General features: G+C 44.3%; 1 protein-coding gene across 1 annotated transcript in view; it reads right to left on the bottom strand.

The window, feature by feature from the left end:
* Positions 1-301: 301 nt before the first annotated feature.
* LOC104828646 (serum paraoxonase/arylesterase 2-like) overlaps positions 302-14,880 on the bottom strand; it is a 17,269-nt gene continuing 2,690 nt past the window's right edge. Inside the window, exons 2-9 of the mRNA XM_010562455.1 lie at positions 11,333-11,403; positions 6,684-6,739; positions 5,599-5,764; positions 4,330-4,456; positions 3,323-3,523; positions 2,584-2,665; positions 1,922-2,050; positions 302-980 (exon numbers count right to left, since the gene is read on the bottom strand). Coding sequence (XP_010560757.1) covers positions 822-980; positions 1,922-2,050; positions 2,584-2,665; positions 3,323-3,523; positions 4,330-4,456; positions 5,599-5,764; positions 6,684-6,739; positions 11,333-11,403 — 991 coding nt within the window. The 3' untranslated portion in view covers positions 302-821. The remainder of the gene's footprint in view (positions 981-1,921; positions 2,051-2,583; positions 2,666-3,322; positions 3,524-4,329; positions 4,457-5,598; positions 5,765-6,683; positions 6,740-11,332; positions 11,404-14,880) is intronic.

The raw sequence follows: 14,880 nt of genomic DNA, 5'->3' as shown, positions 1-14,880 counted from the left end.
AATGTGAAGTGGGTGCCTGCTGCACAGCGTGACCAATGCCCGGGGGCAGTCACTGTGGCAAAGCACCCAGAAATACTCCCTTTGCTGTGACAGACAACAGTAATTGCTAATGCACTTTTCATTGAAGGTGCTTGGGAGTTGTTTCCCACTCTTTACGGAAAAAAAAAGGCTTTTTTAAACTCCCTTTGGAAGAGTCAGTAAGAAACCACTCCAAAGTGATGCCCTCCTCTTTTCTCAGTAGGATTAGGAGAAATTTATGAAACTGAAGTAACATTAAGAAAAGGGGAAGAGGGAAGAAATGAGACTGAAATACCATTTACTCTCCTTCCAGTTATTTCAGAAGTATTAGGGAAAGCCAGCAGGAAGGTTCAGAAAAAGAATGCTTAGCACCGTCCCTGGTAAAGCCCAGGTGTCAGTGAAAAGAAAGCACACCACACTGGTAGTTAGCAATTCTCATTTACAAAATCAGTCTTCTCTGGGAAAAAAAAACAAACGAACAAACAACAGAAATCCAGTCGCAACAGATATTTCAATGTCTGACAGTTTAGTCGTTTGTAATCTGAATTTGAACTTCAAGGCTACCCTTTTTTACTGACATGGGGTTCTCCCCGTTACACAAATAAACTAATGTCTCACCTTCAATTCCATTTCCTTTACTATTGCATAAAACTCTCATTTTGGAGAGGAAGGCGAAAATACATTTCCATAACTCTAGTTAACCTTTATTGGAACAGTCTTGTTATTAGCAAATCTAGCAGAAACTAAGTGAGTTCCCAAGGAATTAAATCCTTTCCACTGCAGCAGATCTTACCCGCGACGAGCTATAGCTCACAGTAGAGAGCTCTGTGGAAGACTGTGCCGATGAGCAGTTTTCCCTCGTAGACGGATGCCACCGAGCTTCCCTGCAGCACAGAGCCGTTGTCGGCGTAGATGCGTGTCACCGCAGGCTCCTCCGAGAGGATGTTCTGGATGCGCAGGACCTGCCGGAGGAGGGGGATACATCTGAAACGGCCGCAGGTGAAAATCCTCCACGGATGGAGGAAACATCAGTATGTTAACTTAAACAAATTAGACAGGTTGATCAGCTGCTGATAACTGCAACCAAGTGATTCCTGTGACAGGGCCACAAATTCTGCTTCAGTGAAGCATGATCCATGAAGACTAATTATGTTTTAAGTGGTTGTGCAACAGAGACTCCACCCCAGTAAGTAAGGCAAGTCATCTCCAGCACTAGGAATGTGCAGGTTTTTTCCAGCCTAGGAGTTACTTAATATCTTCTTATTTTCAGGCTTTTTCCAGAACGAGCAAACAACTGCCTAGTATTATAAATCTACTGCTATTGAACATGGTAATTTTGAAAAGTGTCTTATGGAGAGCTTCAGACAAGGCTGAAATCAAACACCAACCAGCCACCTGCACTCATGGCCGCTAGCGTGCTGATGCCAGCACCCCATTGATTTCAGAAGGAAAGCAGAATTACAGTGTCACCTACTGATGAACCACACTTGCACAGATAAATCATTCCAGTGCGAATGTTTCTGGTCATGCTTTGCACTCAATTATTTTTTGTTTGGCAAAGAGGCGCCGGTTCAGTAATTAACACAGTTCATCAAAATCTGATTGTGTGGCCACAGCTGCACCGAAAGCAGCCTGAGGAGTCCAGAATCACCGAGCTACTGGGTGGAAATTATTCAGTTGTGTCCTAAGGATCTGAATAGGTGTTAGTGAGTATACGCTGTTCAGGCTTTCCACTTGAGAACAGAAGCTATAAGCTGGAAGCCAGCTTGGTCTTTGCTTTCACAAAGGCTGGCCAGGCACTTCTCTATGTAATGCAGGGTTGAGTTACACCAGGGTGATTTGAACAGAGCAACTTTCTGGCACAGACATAGCCAAGAGACCAGTGACGTCTCCCAAAAGGCACCTCAGAGGCAGGCAGATTTTCAGGATCGTTGTAGAACAGCTTCATGCCATTGGGATGACATCCTATCCAGATGTCTCCAGTGTGAGGGTCAATAGACAAGTTATCGACCAGAGTGTCCAGCTGCAGCGTCTATCCAATGCAGAGGAAAAACAAGAAAAAGAGAGAAGTTAAAGCTATCGGAAGTCCTGGAAGCAAACTATAACATAACCAACAGACTTGTCCAAGACTCTCATCTGACATAACTTAGACTGTTTTTATAAGAAATATTTTCTCCCCCGCTGCTGTTTTTCTTTTCCCCCATTATGCTTCATCCCCTCCTCTGTGCTGTGAGAAACCTGCTTACTGCTCCGAGCTTCTCCCATCAGCTCATTCACACCCATGCTTGCATTGATTACTTCAGGGCTTTGTGGTCTGACCCACACCGACTGCGGCAGACTTTCCCCGCAGCTCTACAGCACACCCAAGGATCCCTCTCTGGTCGCTGGTGTGAGGGTGGAAGACCTGAAGCTCTGTAATGGGGCGCACGGCACCTCTGCAAACCCACAGCAGGAGCCAGCCAGACCAGAACTTCACACGTGATCAGGTTGAAGTCTCAAGCATTCATGGGGACTAATCCGTCCAAAATTCACACATGCCTCTTTTATGGAACAGCAGCACCTTACCTTCACATGAGTTAAATTCCAGTTAGCATGTTTTTCCATAACATGGACGGTATGATCAAATGCATCTGCAACATAGATGTACCTTCAAAAGAAAGCAGCTCTTAGCAATGTGTATGAGTAAGCAGGCACCAAAACCAGCCAGCTCCTCCTCTGCAAGCCCAGCTCTTCCCGTGAGGAATGGCAGTTCGCAGTTCTCACACAGCAATAGACATTGCAAGCAGGCCACAGGGCACTGAATTGAAGCCAACCTGCTGAGACGCTAATGTAGCTTCACACCGTGCCAGTTCTTCCATTACAACACTGAAGCAGGCCTTGGACCATGAGATCCACAAATACGCTTTTATTTTCATTTAAGTTCACCAGTCTACACCACAGGACTGGTTAATTCAGTCATACAGACTTTAAGACTGTAGAGCATTCCCTGCTTGCAGAAATCCTGCCCCGTTAATCCTTGCAAGCAATGTACACAAGCTTCTGTATCGGCTGGTTAAAATGCAGCAACCTTTGATCTTATTGCATATAAACTACCACGCAAAGCAGCAAACATCGCCTCTAATTAAAGACCGAGACACATGACTTCTGTTCTACAAACCCTCCACATCGCTTACATTGTACAGGTAGCACCTTGCCTTAAATGAGCCCATTCAGACACTTGACCATAGAGGTACCACGTGTACAAATTAGGATTTCAGGATTTTTTTGTGTGATGAAACAAAATCTAAGGGAAGGAGAAACTTACTTTCTGTCAGGTGAAATGTTAATTCCATTGGCTGAATAAAACCCAGCTGCTACTTCTTTAACTTCTTTTGGACTGTAGTAAACAACATTGGACCAAGTTAAACCCAAGAACATCTCCAAGAACATAAAGATGAAGTCGGAGAAGTAGTGGTCATTGGTAGCATAGAAGCTGTCTGGTCCCATAGCTACTATATCATTCACACTAAAAAAAGTAAAAAGAGAAAGGGAGAAAAATAAATAAAAGAATGAAATGAGAGGTATGAAGGAGCATTGTAGGACTGCCCAGAATCCAGCCAGGATGTGGTCATCCCATAGACATAAAGGGTCTGCAACTACAGATGGTACTTCAGATAGACACAAAGTTCTTTACATCCTTTTTACTTCTATTTTCTTTTACATGAGCCAGGACTGGGCAGTGCTGAGACCTGAACAGGACCATAGCGCATCAGCTAGAGATCTGGCTACCTGTCCATAAGTCCACGGAAATTTTTCTCTCTTTTGTTTACATTCAACTGGAAACCAGGCAGGAGTTGTGACAACTTTATCTGTCAGGCTCTGTTTATCTTACAATCATTTTGCAGTAGGACAGACCAAGAAAATTGTGTATGTAACAAACAACAAAAAAAGAAAAAGCTAAAAGTATGTTTATTTTTGCAGTGTAGCAAATTCAGAATAATAGAATATCTGAATATTCATATGTGTAATGACCTGAGAGCGGGTTACATGAGAGAAGGAGAAATGGATGCCAACCTAATTCACTAGCATCAATCACAGTGGCGCTTAAGACTGATTTTAGTGACACGACTATTAAAAAAATCTCATTTACAGAAGAGATTGGAGAAACACAGTTTTTGATTACACAGATAAGTAGTAAATAACAGAAACAGGAAAGCTGGTTAAAGAGAAAATATCTCTTATTAATAATACCCTAAAACCAAAATCATCCTACTTTGGATTTTACCAAAGCAGCCTCTTATTCTGGGGGAAGATGGTATTTGGCTTCAATACCTTGTCAGAAGTTCGTGATGAAAGGTTTTCAGGTGTACAAGAGAACTGTCATCTTCTACAAATTTAAACAATTCTACTGTGGTCTTCTGATGGGGATGGTTCACAACGAAGAGGTACACGGTGTCATCTTAAAAAAAGAAATGGAAACAGCTGAATTCTCTGTAACAGTCTGCGTGGCTAAGCACCCACAGCTCTGAAGCAGCCTCTAGTACAGAGCGCTTGTCAGGTTTGGTGCATTTGTCTCACAGCTCTTCAGAGGCAGAAGGACAAGTACGAAAGTAATGCAGGATGCCACTGCAACTGGATCCAGATCTCCAGCTACTCTTGTCCCAGGCTCGCTCTACAGGGAACTGCTGTGTAAACTTCATTTTTGCTATTTCTACCAAGGAAGAAAGAAATCATGGCTTCATCCTTGTGCCCAAGCCACTGGGGTTTGCAATCTGGCTGCAGTGACTGGTTCCATGAAATAGCCACAGTCAGCTGGGAAGGAGGGCTTGTAGCCCAGCCAGTTTGGGCTCTTTGGTTTATTTACTACATCCCCTGAGAGAGCTGAAGGAGCATCCTTCTCCTGTGCTCTGTGTAAGGCTGCAGTCCTTCTGCCCAGCCCTTCTGATGAGACCCTAAACTAGCCACCACCGACTTCTCCAAAATTAAAGGGTGACTGTATGGGGATGCAGGTCAAGCTGCAGCAATGGTTCTCTTTCTCTTAGTATTCACAGTCTTCTAATTGCCCTGCTAAAATCATCAGTGAACGGACAGTGAAAAAGAGAGGAAGGAGAGCACAAAGGGTATTTTATTGGTAGTCAGACCCTGCTGTAGGAGAACATAGCTTGGCCACAGAGTTTCAGAGATTTTAGTAATTTACAGAGATTTGATAATTTACTGTTTAGCACAGAAGTCTCCATTCTGGTCACTACCAGTGAAGCATGTGACTCCTCAAAAACCTTGACCCCAGGGTGAGACAGATGAAAATTGGCAAAATAAACTTTGTGTGGTTTTCAACTCCTCAAACTTTTCCCATGTTTTCTTTCCTTTCAATATATAGGACATCTTTCTGTCTCAGACAGCCTGAGATGATGTGCAAAGGTGTTGTTTGCTTTAGCAGCTGACATTTAGAAAAGAGCCCAACAAAGATAAAAAGCCCAAACCCCTTTTTTCTCTCCCAGCAAGTGCAGGCTATTGGGGGTGCAATGCAAGGATGAAAAGGGATTTCTGTTTGTGCTCTTTAGGCTGAGATTTGCCACCACCTCGAGTTAAAGATCTCTTTACCTCTGTCTACGTAGGTGCTGATTCCATGAGGGTTAAACGACGCCATATCAAACCCTCGGCTGATTCTCAGTTCCACTGCTCTGGGATTGTCTTCATTCAAATCCATCAAAAATATTTCACCTGGCTTGTCTGGTGCAAAGCTCTTTATTCCTGGATATTTCAAGCCCTGTAAAATCAAAACGTAAGAAAATCATTCCTGGATAAAAGGTAAAGGGAAGCATCACAGGGCTGAAAACGCTGGAGCCTTGTTCGGACTTGCAAGCGCACGTCAGGATGTCCCTCTGCTTCAGCCCGCCGTGCCATGATGGAGGTAGAGGGACCAGTCGGCTCTGCTCTCCCTGGCAAGTCCTTGATGGCAGTGCAGAGGGAGCAAGCTGCGTGGAGGGCACGGGGAGCCGTGCCCAAGGCACCACTGCCACCCACTGCAGCCACCACCCGGGTGGGTGCTCTCCGTATGTCAAACGACTCTGCGAACAGCCAGGCTGGGGGGACAAACTGGAAGTACAGCACCACCGACTGCATCCAACGCCGTAAAGCCACGGGGAACGGCAGCTGTGCGACAGCTCACCATTTCTGGCATGAATTTTGCAACGTTATCATTCCCTGGGTGTCCCTGGAGCACGTAGATGGAAACATCAGCTTTTGCTTTAGAAAATAATTGCTAGCTATCCTGACTGCGAAAAAAAGCTTGAAAACCTATGTCCAAAAGGCTGTAAAAAAATTGGGAACAACAAAACACACAAAATCTGATTTTTTTTTAAAGGCAGGGAATTAACACACCTTCTTAACAAGGGAGAGGTTTGATATTTCAAGGAAGCAGCATGAAAGAAATTCAAGGTTACATGGGCAGATAAGCCAGTGCAATAGGATACATGTGTCAGACCCACCACCACCACTTCAGTGTCAAGAAGTGCACTTGCTCAAGCAGAAGGGAACACTGGCTAAGCCAACACAAGTCTGAGCCATTCCTACGGAGCCAGTCAGCCTTGTAGAAAAAAAGAGCCCAGCCTGCGGTTTTCACCTATGGCTTCCGTAGATAAGGAAGCAGGCAAGCCCCTGCACAGGGAGGAGGCATGGGCACTTACGGAGCTGATGAAAGCCAGTCCATTGGGAAGTATGTCAATGTCTTCTGAACCAGTTTCTGCAAGACAGAGATAAACAGGGTTTTTCAGATGATATTAAGTATTTCCCATCAAAAAACCTCCTTTTTAGTACAATTCCAGCTCTCATGAATGTCCCTTTCTGATATGGCTGCACAAGCAACGAAGTTAGCGGAAAAGTTCTCATCGCATTAAAAGTGGTAGCAGAAGGCAGCAGCATACCAGGTTAGGAAAGAGTACTGGGGTTCACCTCTTTCTGGGGGCTTAGGGGTGCCCCACGGTGGCCAGGCAGTCTCCCGCCCAGCTCCGTGTGCCCCGGGGTAGCACAGAATGAATCACCCGCTTTTGACGCTAATGTTCTGCAGCAAGCAATTAGCGCAGACGATGAGGTTTTCAGGGCAGGGCCGTATCCATCACTCAGCCCACGCCTGGATAAGGCAGCTCTGGGAATTGTGCACACCAATTCTCCTAGTCGAGCTGAGACACTTCACTAGATGGATTGCCAAATATTTAGTTAAAGCTCTCAAGTGACAGAGAACCTACTATATCTTTAACAGCTAAGGGCTTTAATAGTTAGACCACACTTTTAACTGCAGGTAATCCTTTCCAATATTGCCAGTTCCTGTAGTTCCTGTACTATTTTTCCCTGCTAGGAAAATAAAATAAAATGAAATAAAAGCCCTTTAGTAAGAATACTACAGCAATTTTAGGCTTTGATCAAGCACTCTCCATAGAGCTTTTAGTAGGATGCTGAAGCACGTTTGCCATCCCAAATTTTCACCACTCCCCTGAGAAGCCTCCCCTCTCTTCTCCAAATCACCAGCACAAACAGCATTCCCCACAAGCCGCTTTCCAGACAGTGGCTGGATTAAACTACCAGGGAGCATTTGCTTGAAGGAGAAAATTCTTCTGCAGGTTTTCTTTAATATAGCCACCAACACAAAGGTTTTCCACCCAGCTTGTCCCATCTCTCCGTACCCTTTCCTGCTTGGCCATCGACTACCCGTGTGACCCTACATGGGTCACACCATCCCTGGCACCTCGGCACCTCCTCCTGAGGAAGGACCTGCAAATTCCAGCTGGGTTTATTGTTTGCTTTTATGTAACTCCTATTTATCCCGCCACTAATTTGGCTGGACTGTAATTTATCCTGGGGCCGCCAAACAGCCCTTGTGGAGAGGAACGAGATCTGCGAGTGGCATGACTTCTCCCAGAGGGACAGGGGACAGGGACAGGGCCAGCCCCTCCTCAGCCCCAGCAAGCCCCTGCTCCACCTCTGCCTTCTGAAAAAGCAAAAGGTCTGAAGATACATTTTGGAGGGACCCAGCCCCTTTATCCTACCTCCTGGGTATTGGTTCTGAATTTCAACTGGACTCAGGCGGGAGGCAGACATCTGCACTGATGTTCCCAGAGACATTTACAGCCTTACTAAAATTTATTAAATTTAGCATTTACTAAAATTTTGAATTTGGGGTTTTTTCAGCTCAGCTCACGCCCTGGTTTAAGCAACAAGCTCCTTTTTTTTGCCCCAGCTTTTGGTCTTTCCAAGTCTGGGTTCATTTATAAGATTGGGTTAGCAGCGATTCCCCACTTCCCGGGATTGCTGCAAAGAAAGCAACATAAATAAATGCTGAGAGGCTCAATTACCATGGTAATGTGAGCTGGACAGACAGCTTTTACTGGCAGAGCATGCTGGTGAGTGAATAAACAGAGATATAATCATTTATCGCTACTGAATGAGTGAGGCTGCCAAGCAGAAAGATGAGCAGGCTAATTGGGAGCTGATAATTAAAAAGTACAAGTTTCTGGTGGAAGGAGCATAACAAAAGCCCTGCACCCAAATACTTCAAAAGAAACTGCCCAGCAAAGCACATTTTGGCCACTTCTCAGCCAGGTCCTGGTGCGTGTGGAAGAGAGCGAGCGCAGTCGGAAGAGGAGCGAAATGCTGATACAGCATGATCTGGCTGAGCCGGCACTGCCGAGGCAGCAAGGAGGGGATGGAGACACACAGCCGGCTGCAGGGAAGCTCCTGGGCTCTTCTGCAGGCCCCATTTGGGGAAGGCTCTGGGCTGTTGTCGCAGGCGCCCTATGGGACAGGAGAGTTAGGAGCTGATTTATTAGGTATCAGTTAGCTCCACTATATTGCTTAATTGTATCACTAAGCCCAGCTTGTCCGTGGGATTATCTGAATAGGTAGCATTTAAAAAAAAGATTAAAGATACCGAGAAAAATTACTGCCTACCCTAGAAATGTTATTCTTTTTTAATTTATTTTATCTTAGTACGATGTATTCTGCAGGTGCATCTAACAAAAAACCCACCCGGATTTCATGTCCAAGATTCAAGTATTTCTAGCAATTTCTACAGTACCTTCTTGAACTTTAGAAATTAGTTCAGCACATGTGGTTAGTTTATTATAAACCAGTAACATGAGTAGACACTCATGTAATTCAGAAGATACTGTTTCTTCTACAACTATAGCCTTTTCTACATATCTGTGAATGAGGTTTAAGACAAGCTGCAGTTTTTTATTGGTTTGTTCAATGTTTGTGCTTACATTGCACAATATTTGAAAACCAGACTAGATCAAGGTCTTAAAAAAAGAGAGCGACACAAAGGATGTAATTGTGCAGAAAGAAAAGGGTCCACTAGACAATTGTTCCATTTACTCTGGGTTTGCTTCCTTCACTATGGATGCATTGCTTTTAACATAATTACAATAAACTGTACCAGATGCCTGTTCTTCCAATGGACAGAATGGATAGTTTAACATAATTTTGTTCTGAGCTGATCCAGCTCATTACCTGTGTCCCATTTAAGAGGCCAGAAGGACTATTTTAAATATTAAAATAAAGACAGACTGTTTATTCAACTTTCTCACAGCATTTTAAAGGAAGAAGGCCTAGGAGGACCAAGATGTCAATGTAGAAAGATATCCTTACACAGTCACCCACAGGAGCATCCTTACAGATCTGAGTACAGCAAAAGCCCTGGTTTGAATAGTGCTACGTAGGCAGCATCTAGAAGTTAGAGCTCCCTGAGTAATAAAACTGCACCCCCAGTCATATGAAATGAATTTTGGAAGATGTTTCCAGGAACATACCAACTTTTAAATTTGCGCCAATCCTTTGTTATTTCTACTCCTGCCACAGCAGACCTGCTGAGTTAGGTTTTGGCCATTTAATTTTTCTAAAGAGCAGCAAATGGCAGAGCGAAGCCAAGGCAAGGTGCAGAGCTCCATGTGAAGGGACGGTGTTACAGGAGCCCAGCGACAAGCAGAAATGAAGCTCTGTAAATTGATCTGCTGCCACCTGCGAGCAGAGCCAGGTTCTCAGAAGTCACCTAATCTCCATGTAAATGTCATGCACCAAAAATGTGATATTGTTTGGAAATTAAACACAACTGTGTTTAGGATTTCCTGCTTTCCTTCTTTCCTCAACAGAGCAATCATGTTGCAAGAAGTCCTGTAAAGATTGCAATAGTGATATGCTTAAAAGAATTACTCAGAAATGATTTTTATATGAATTGCCATCAAGCAAGCGTTATTCGGAGTAAATTACAGCGCAATCTAGAAGACCTGGAAAGTTTTTTCAAATGCAATTTCTTCTGCATGTAACCCCAGGCAAAGGAACTCTGCACACATTCATGACAGTAATTTGGCTTTACAAAGATGTTTGATTCCTGACACAAGGACAAAGCAGGATTTATGAAATCAACACAGTGACTCAGCAAGCTCAAAGGCAAGGCTCTTAAAGCTCATCCAATGACTTTTTACACATGCAAAATCCAGGCAAATTCCAAGACAATTCAAGACATTTCTGAAAATACTAAGGAGGAAAAAAACCCCCAGCCATTAAGCCTTTATTAAGTTTAAAAATTATGATTTGGGGGAAAGGGAGACACAAAAAAGTGATCAATTTTAAAGCTATTCATTTTATACTCTGGTTATCCTTAAGGGAGAGAAAAAACAAGACAGAAACATTGCTGTGTGCTAAACACATGACCCCAAGTGCAAAGTCAACATTTCAGCCACTCTGTTCAACCTCTTTGCAAACCAGACTAAGATGACAAATATGACCCCTGGCTCTTTGAAACCACACAGCTGAATTGTGCAACTGCACCGAGCTCCTGCCTGCCGTTTGCACGGTGCGGTACCAGCCCACTCCTAAATCTCCACAAAACGAGGTGCTAAGGCAGGCTGTCCCGGCTGGCATTTCGCAGGTGGGCTGCCCTCAGCCGCTCCTTCACCACATGCCTGTGGTCTTCTCCCAAGGCTTCCACCCTTGCAACACCTCCACCTGCAGGTACCTGCCTGAAGAGCCAGCACACCCTCATCTAAAAGCCAAACAATTTCCTAAGAAGTGGCTTAGCAAAGGAGAAGTGTTTACAAGGTACTCGATTTCAAGAAAAGGAACAGAAACACTAAATAGCAAAGGCAAAAAGTATTACAAGAAACTAGCTAGTTTTTCCGTGTAATTTTCTTCCTGCAGTTTCTCCCTACCTCAAAGTCCAAGTAACAAATGAAAGTCAAATTAGCACTTTGTTTTCAGGATCAGGCCTGGAAGCTGGCTTTAAGAAGCAATTGCAAAACAAGGCTGGACAAAAGCAATGCACTCAGTTATTTTGAACACGTACCGATCCCTTTAATGAGCCGGCAGTTCGGAAGCGTTACTGGGGCTATTTCCCGTGAAGCATTGAGTCTGTTCCTGCAAGAGGAAAAGAGCAGGGTTAACAGCACACAGCCAGTTTTAAAACAGGTAACATTCCTAGCGTAGCTTTATCTTAGTTTTATTGTCTGCCATATCGCAGCAACAAATCAGCTGTAAAACACTGAATAAGCAAAACCCAGAACTGACAACAGCAATTGCTCCAAATCACTGAGATGGTTACACACGGCCAGGGATTAAGTGATTCTCCTGCACCAAATAACGTCAGGAACTTGACTTTGTTCATGAGCTTCAGGAACAAGCTTTTATGACCCACCACAGCTCAAATGATAAAATAACACAGCCACACTTTCTTCAGTAAAAGCTGGTTTCAGCCACCTAAATATAGTAGCACCCCACAGTTAGAACCAGCATTTCAGTTGAGGAGAGGGCGACCTTCTACCCCAACCCACTGGCTATTTTTGGTGACCAGGCCACCAGCGGTTGCACTTTCTTCATTTCTTAGTCCACAGTCAAAGGCAGCGGTAGTGTCGTTGCAAGGCAGGACTACCCGTTTCCCAACAACAGGCAGGACTTGGTAGTACCATTATCAGCAATTACCCTGTCCCTTCCTCTTCTCTCCTGGCACCCACCAAGAGCATTATCCTTCAGCAGTGGTTATTTCATTCCTGAATGCCCACAAAATTCAATCTCTGGCTCCTGCTTTACTGGACAAGTAGATAGAGACAGGTAACTACACATGAGTTCCTATTTCTCCATCTCCTCCATTCCAAGTTGTCTACAAATCTTTATGAAAGGCACCTCACTAGCAGGACTGCTGTGTTTGACCATGCTGATCCGCACTGCCATAAGAAAATTTTTTGTGTTTATATGTAAATATGTTGAGCTAGTGTACTAGAATATTTCTTCCTTCCTTTTTTTCCCAAAAGAAAGCATTTGAACTAACGTAGTTACTCCTTTGCATGCCTATCATACACACATGTTGAGGCTGTACTTGCTCCAACCACAGGAAATTCTGAATGCAAAGACCCCATAGCAAAACCTAGCCATGTTTGTGTTATAGTTTTAGGCATAAACATAAATTAAACAGCAGTATCAGTCTGTGGTATGAAAAATATGCGATAGAGCTGAGCACCGTATGGTATGTCAGTCCTGCATTTTTTTAAATCATGTAATTATGAATTGTAAATTGCTTCAGTGCCATATCATTGACATGGGTTGTTAACATAAGGCCAGAAAAAAAGAAGAAAAGAGGTAAAAAGGCCAGAGGACAGCAAGGGAAAGGAGCCAAGTTAAACTCTCCCAAGCCCTCCCCCTCAGCTCAGGAGTCCCGACGGAGAATTACACTGGCTTCCAGCCCACATGCAGCACAGGACGGATATCAGCTCGCCCCTCGCCCTGCGGCATCCCTGCACAGCCGAACCCACCGGGCCCCCAGGGCGGCTCAGGGTGATCATGCCCAGAATTTGCACTGCTGCCTGCTTGGGGCTTTTCCCTTTCCTAGTTGCATCAGCTTTTCCTGGGCAGACTGCAAGCCACCCAGCACCAAAAGCACAGCAGGAACTCAGCCAGCAGCCAACAAGAGATGATGATATCCCGACAGCATTCCCAGGGAAACACTTCATGGGCTGGAATGAGACTAATTCAAAAGGACGCTGGTCACAAGCCTGCAGCATATATAGAGGCTTTTCCAAAACGTGTCAGTTTATCTAGCTCAGCCAGCCTTAGCTACTAAGCCAGATGGCCTAGATAACTAACGGGCCATACTAAAAACACAGCAGACCTGCAACTAAAAACACAGGGATGCAACTTCAAAAAAAAGCAGGAATTTTGCTACTTGGTGCAAGCCCAGGGCACAGCACCTTTTCCCACCTGGTCCCTCTTTCCAGTTTCAGTCCTCTACCCGCTGTCCCACTTTGTGGCACAGAGACCACTAGCATTCCCTTTCCTTCAGCAGCAACCTGTTGCATATTCAAAGACTTTCCTCTTTCATTTTTCCTCTTCTCTAGACTAACCAGTCCCGGATCTTTGGTTTGGTTTGGTTTTTTTTCCTCACAGGACTAAAAATCACCTCTTATTTTTGGTTTTGCTCTCAATTCTTTTCAAACTGTCAGCATCCTTCTGGAAGCATACTGCTGTTGTGAACATAGTATGCAAGCTGAGCGCTCTATCAGTACAGAGTGCTATGAAATGGTAACATTTTGTGTGTGTACATAAATATATATATATGAACAATAATATCATATGCATATTGTTCTGAGGAAAACAGTAACATAGTATAATTCACATTCAAGTTTTAAAAATTAGCTCAGACCTTCCTCAGAGAAGAATTAGCAATTTAAAATGTCAGTAGGGGGACCGGTGTAATTTAAATTGGTAACACACAAGAACTTCACCTGTTTTCTGCTGCACAAGCCCTATTCAAGCCCATTTGGTAGCTATCGACAGTGTGATAAATGCATAAACAAACCTGACTGAAGAAGAATTATGTTTGTAAGAGATGTGTAATAATTCTTCAAGCCTTATCTTTTAAGCATTTCATGGATTCTTATGTCATACTATCTAGATACAATATACCAAACTCAGAAGGAACAGCAAAAAGTATTTGCCGGATTCCTGCCTTCCGGGTGGGAGACACGTAACAGAGAGGCCTGGCAAGAGTTACTAAATGATTTTAGAGTACTTTGTTATCTGAAGTTGTGTGTTTTCAAACTCTGGAACCGTCCTAAGACTGCTGCTATGCTGCAGTTTGCTGAAAACACAGCACACGGGAAAAACCCACAGAGAGCTACAGAGACAGAGGGGGGATCCTGTTTCTACCAGGAGATTCTGCTTTACCGGATTCCCAATATTGCATTTATTCATTCGATTTGGAGGGGACGTGGGGTCCCCTGCTCTTCGCAGTGCTTTGAAACAGCTCACCCCACTAAAGCCCGGGAGCGTTTTCCAGTGCTGCCATCCCAGGTTGTGCAACTCCAGGGCAGGAAGGTCCTGTTACCACCATGGTTATCACCAATGCTTGCAGTGGATTTACTGCAACGTGCAAACGCCAGCTATACGAAGTACCTGGGTCCAGGGAGTACAGCCCTCCTTCTTTAATTAGCTACAATTACTATCTACCCAAAGATCAATTAGCTGGATGTCGTTGCTTTGAAGTCAGGCATTTGGAGTCCTTGCGGACATGAGCAAAATTATAATGACGTAGCTGCCTTGCAACACAGTAATTCACCATTGCTTTTCCGGCCTGAAACAACCAGTTACGTGTTTAGTAGCTTTCAGGACAGAAGCTGCCGTAGCGCCCAGCGTTCACATTCACACCTCGTGATATGAGGTGCATGATAGGGAGCATGAGACGTCTGGGTGTTTTAGCTCACAGCCGGTGAGGTCCCAACTTCTGATCACGTAAGTCCGTGCTCCTTCAGAGGAAACCTTATGTACACAAGGGCTGTTGTTATCCAGAGGTCAGCTTCGGTAGAAAATAACGCAAGCTTCTGGCAATGCGATTTCCACTTACTG

Source organism: Haliaeetus leucocephalus, unplaced genomic scaffold, assembly GCF_000737465.1.
Source record: "Haliaeetus leucocephalus isolate CR32 unplaced genomic scaffold, Haliaeetus_leucocephalus-4.0 Scaffold0, whole genome shotgun sequence".
NCBI classification, from domain to species: domain Eukaryota; kingdom Metazoa; phylum Chordata; class Aves; order Accipitriformes; family Accipitridae; genus Haliaeetus; species Haliaeetus leucocephalus.
This window is presented reverse-complemented; position numbering and strand designations above follow the sequence as displayed.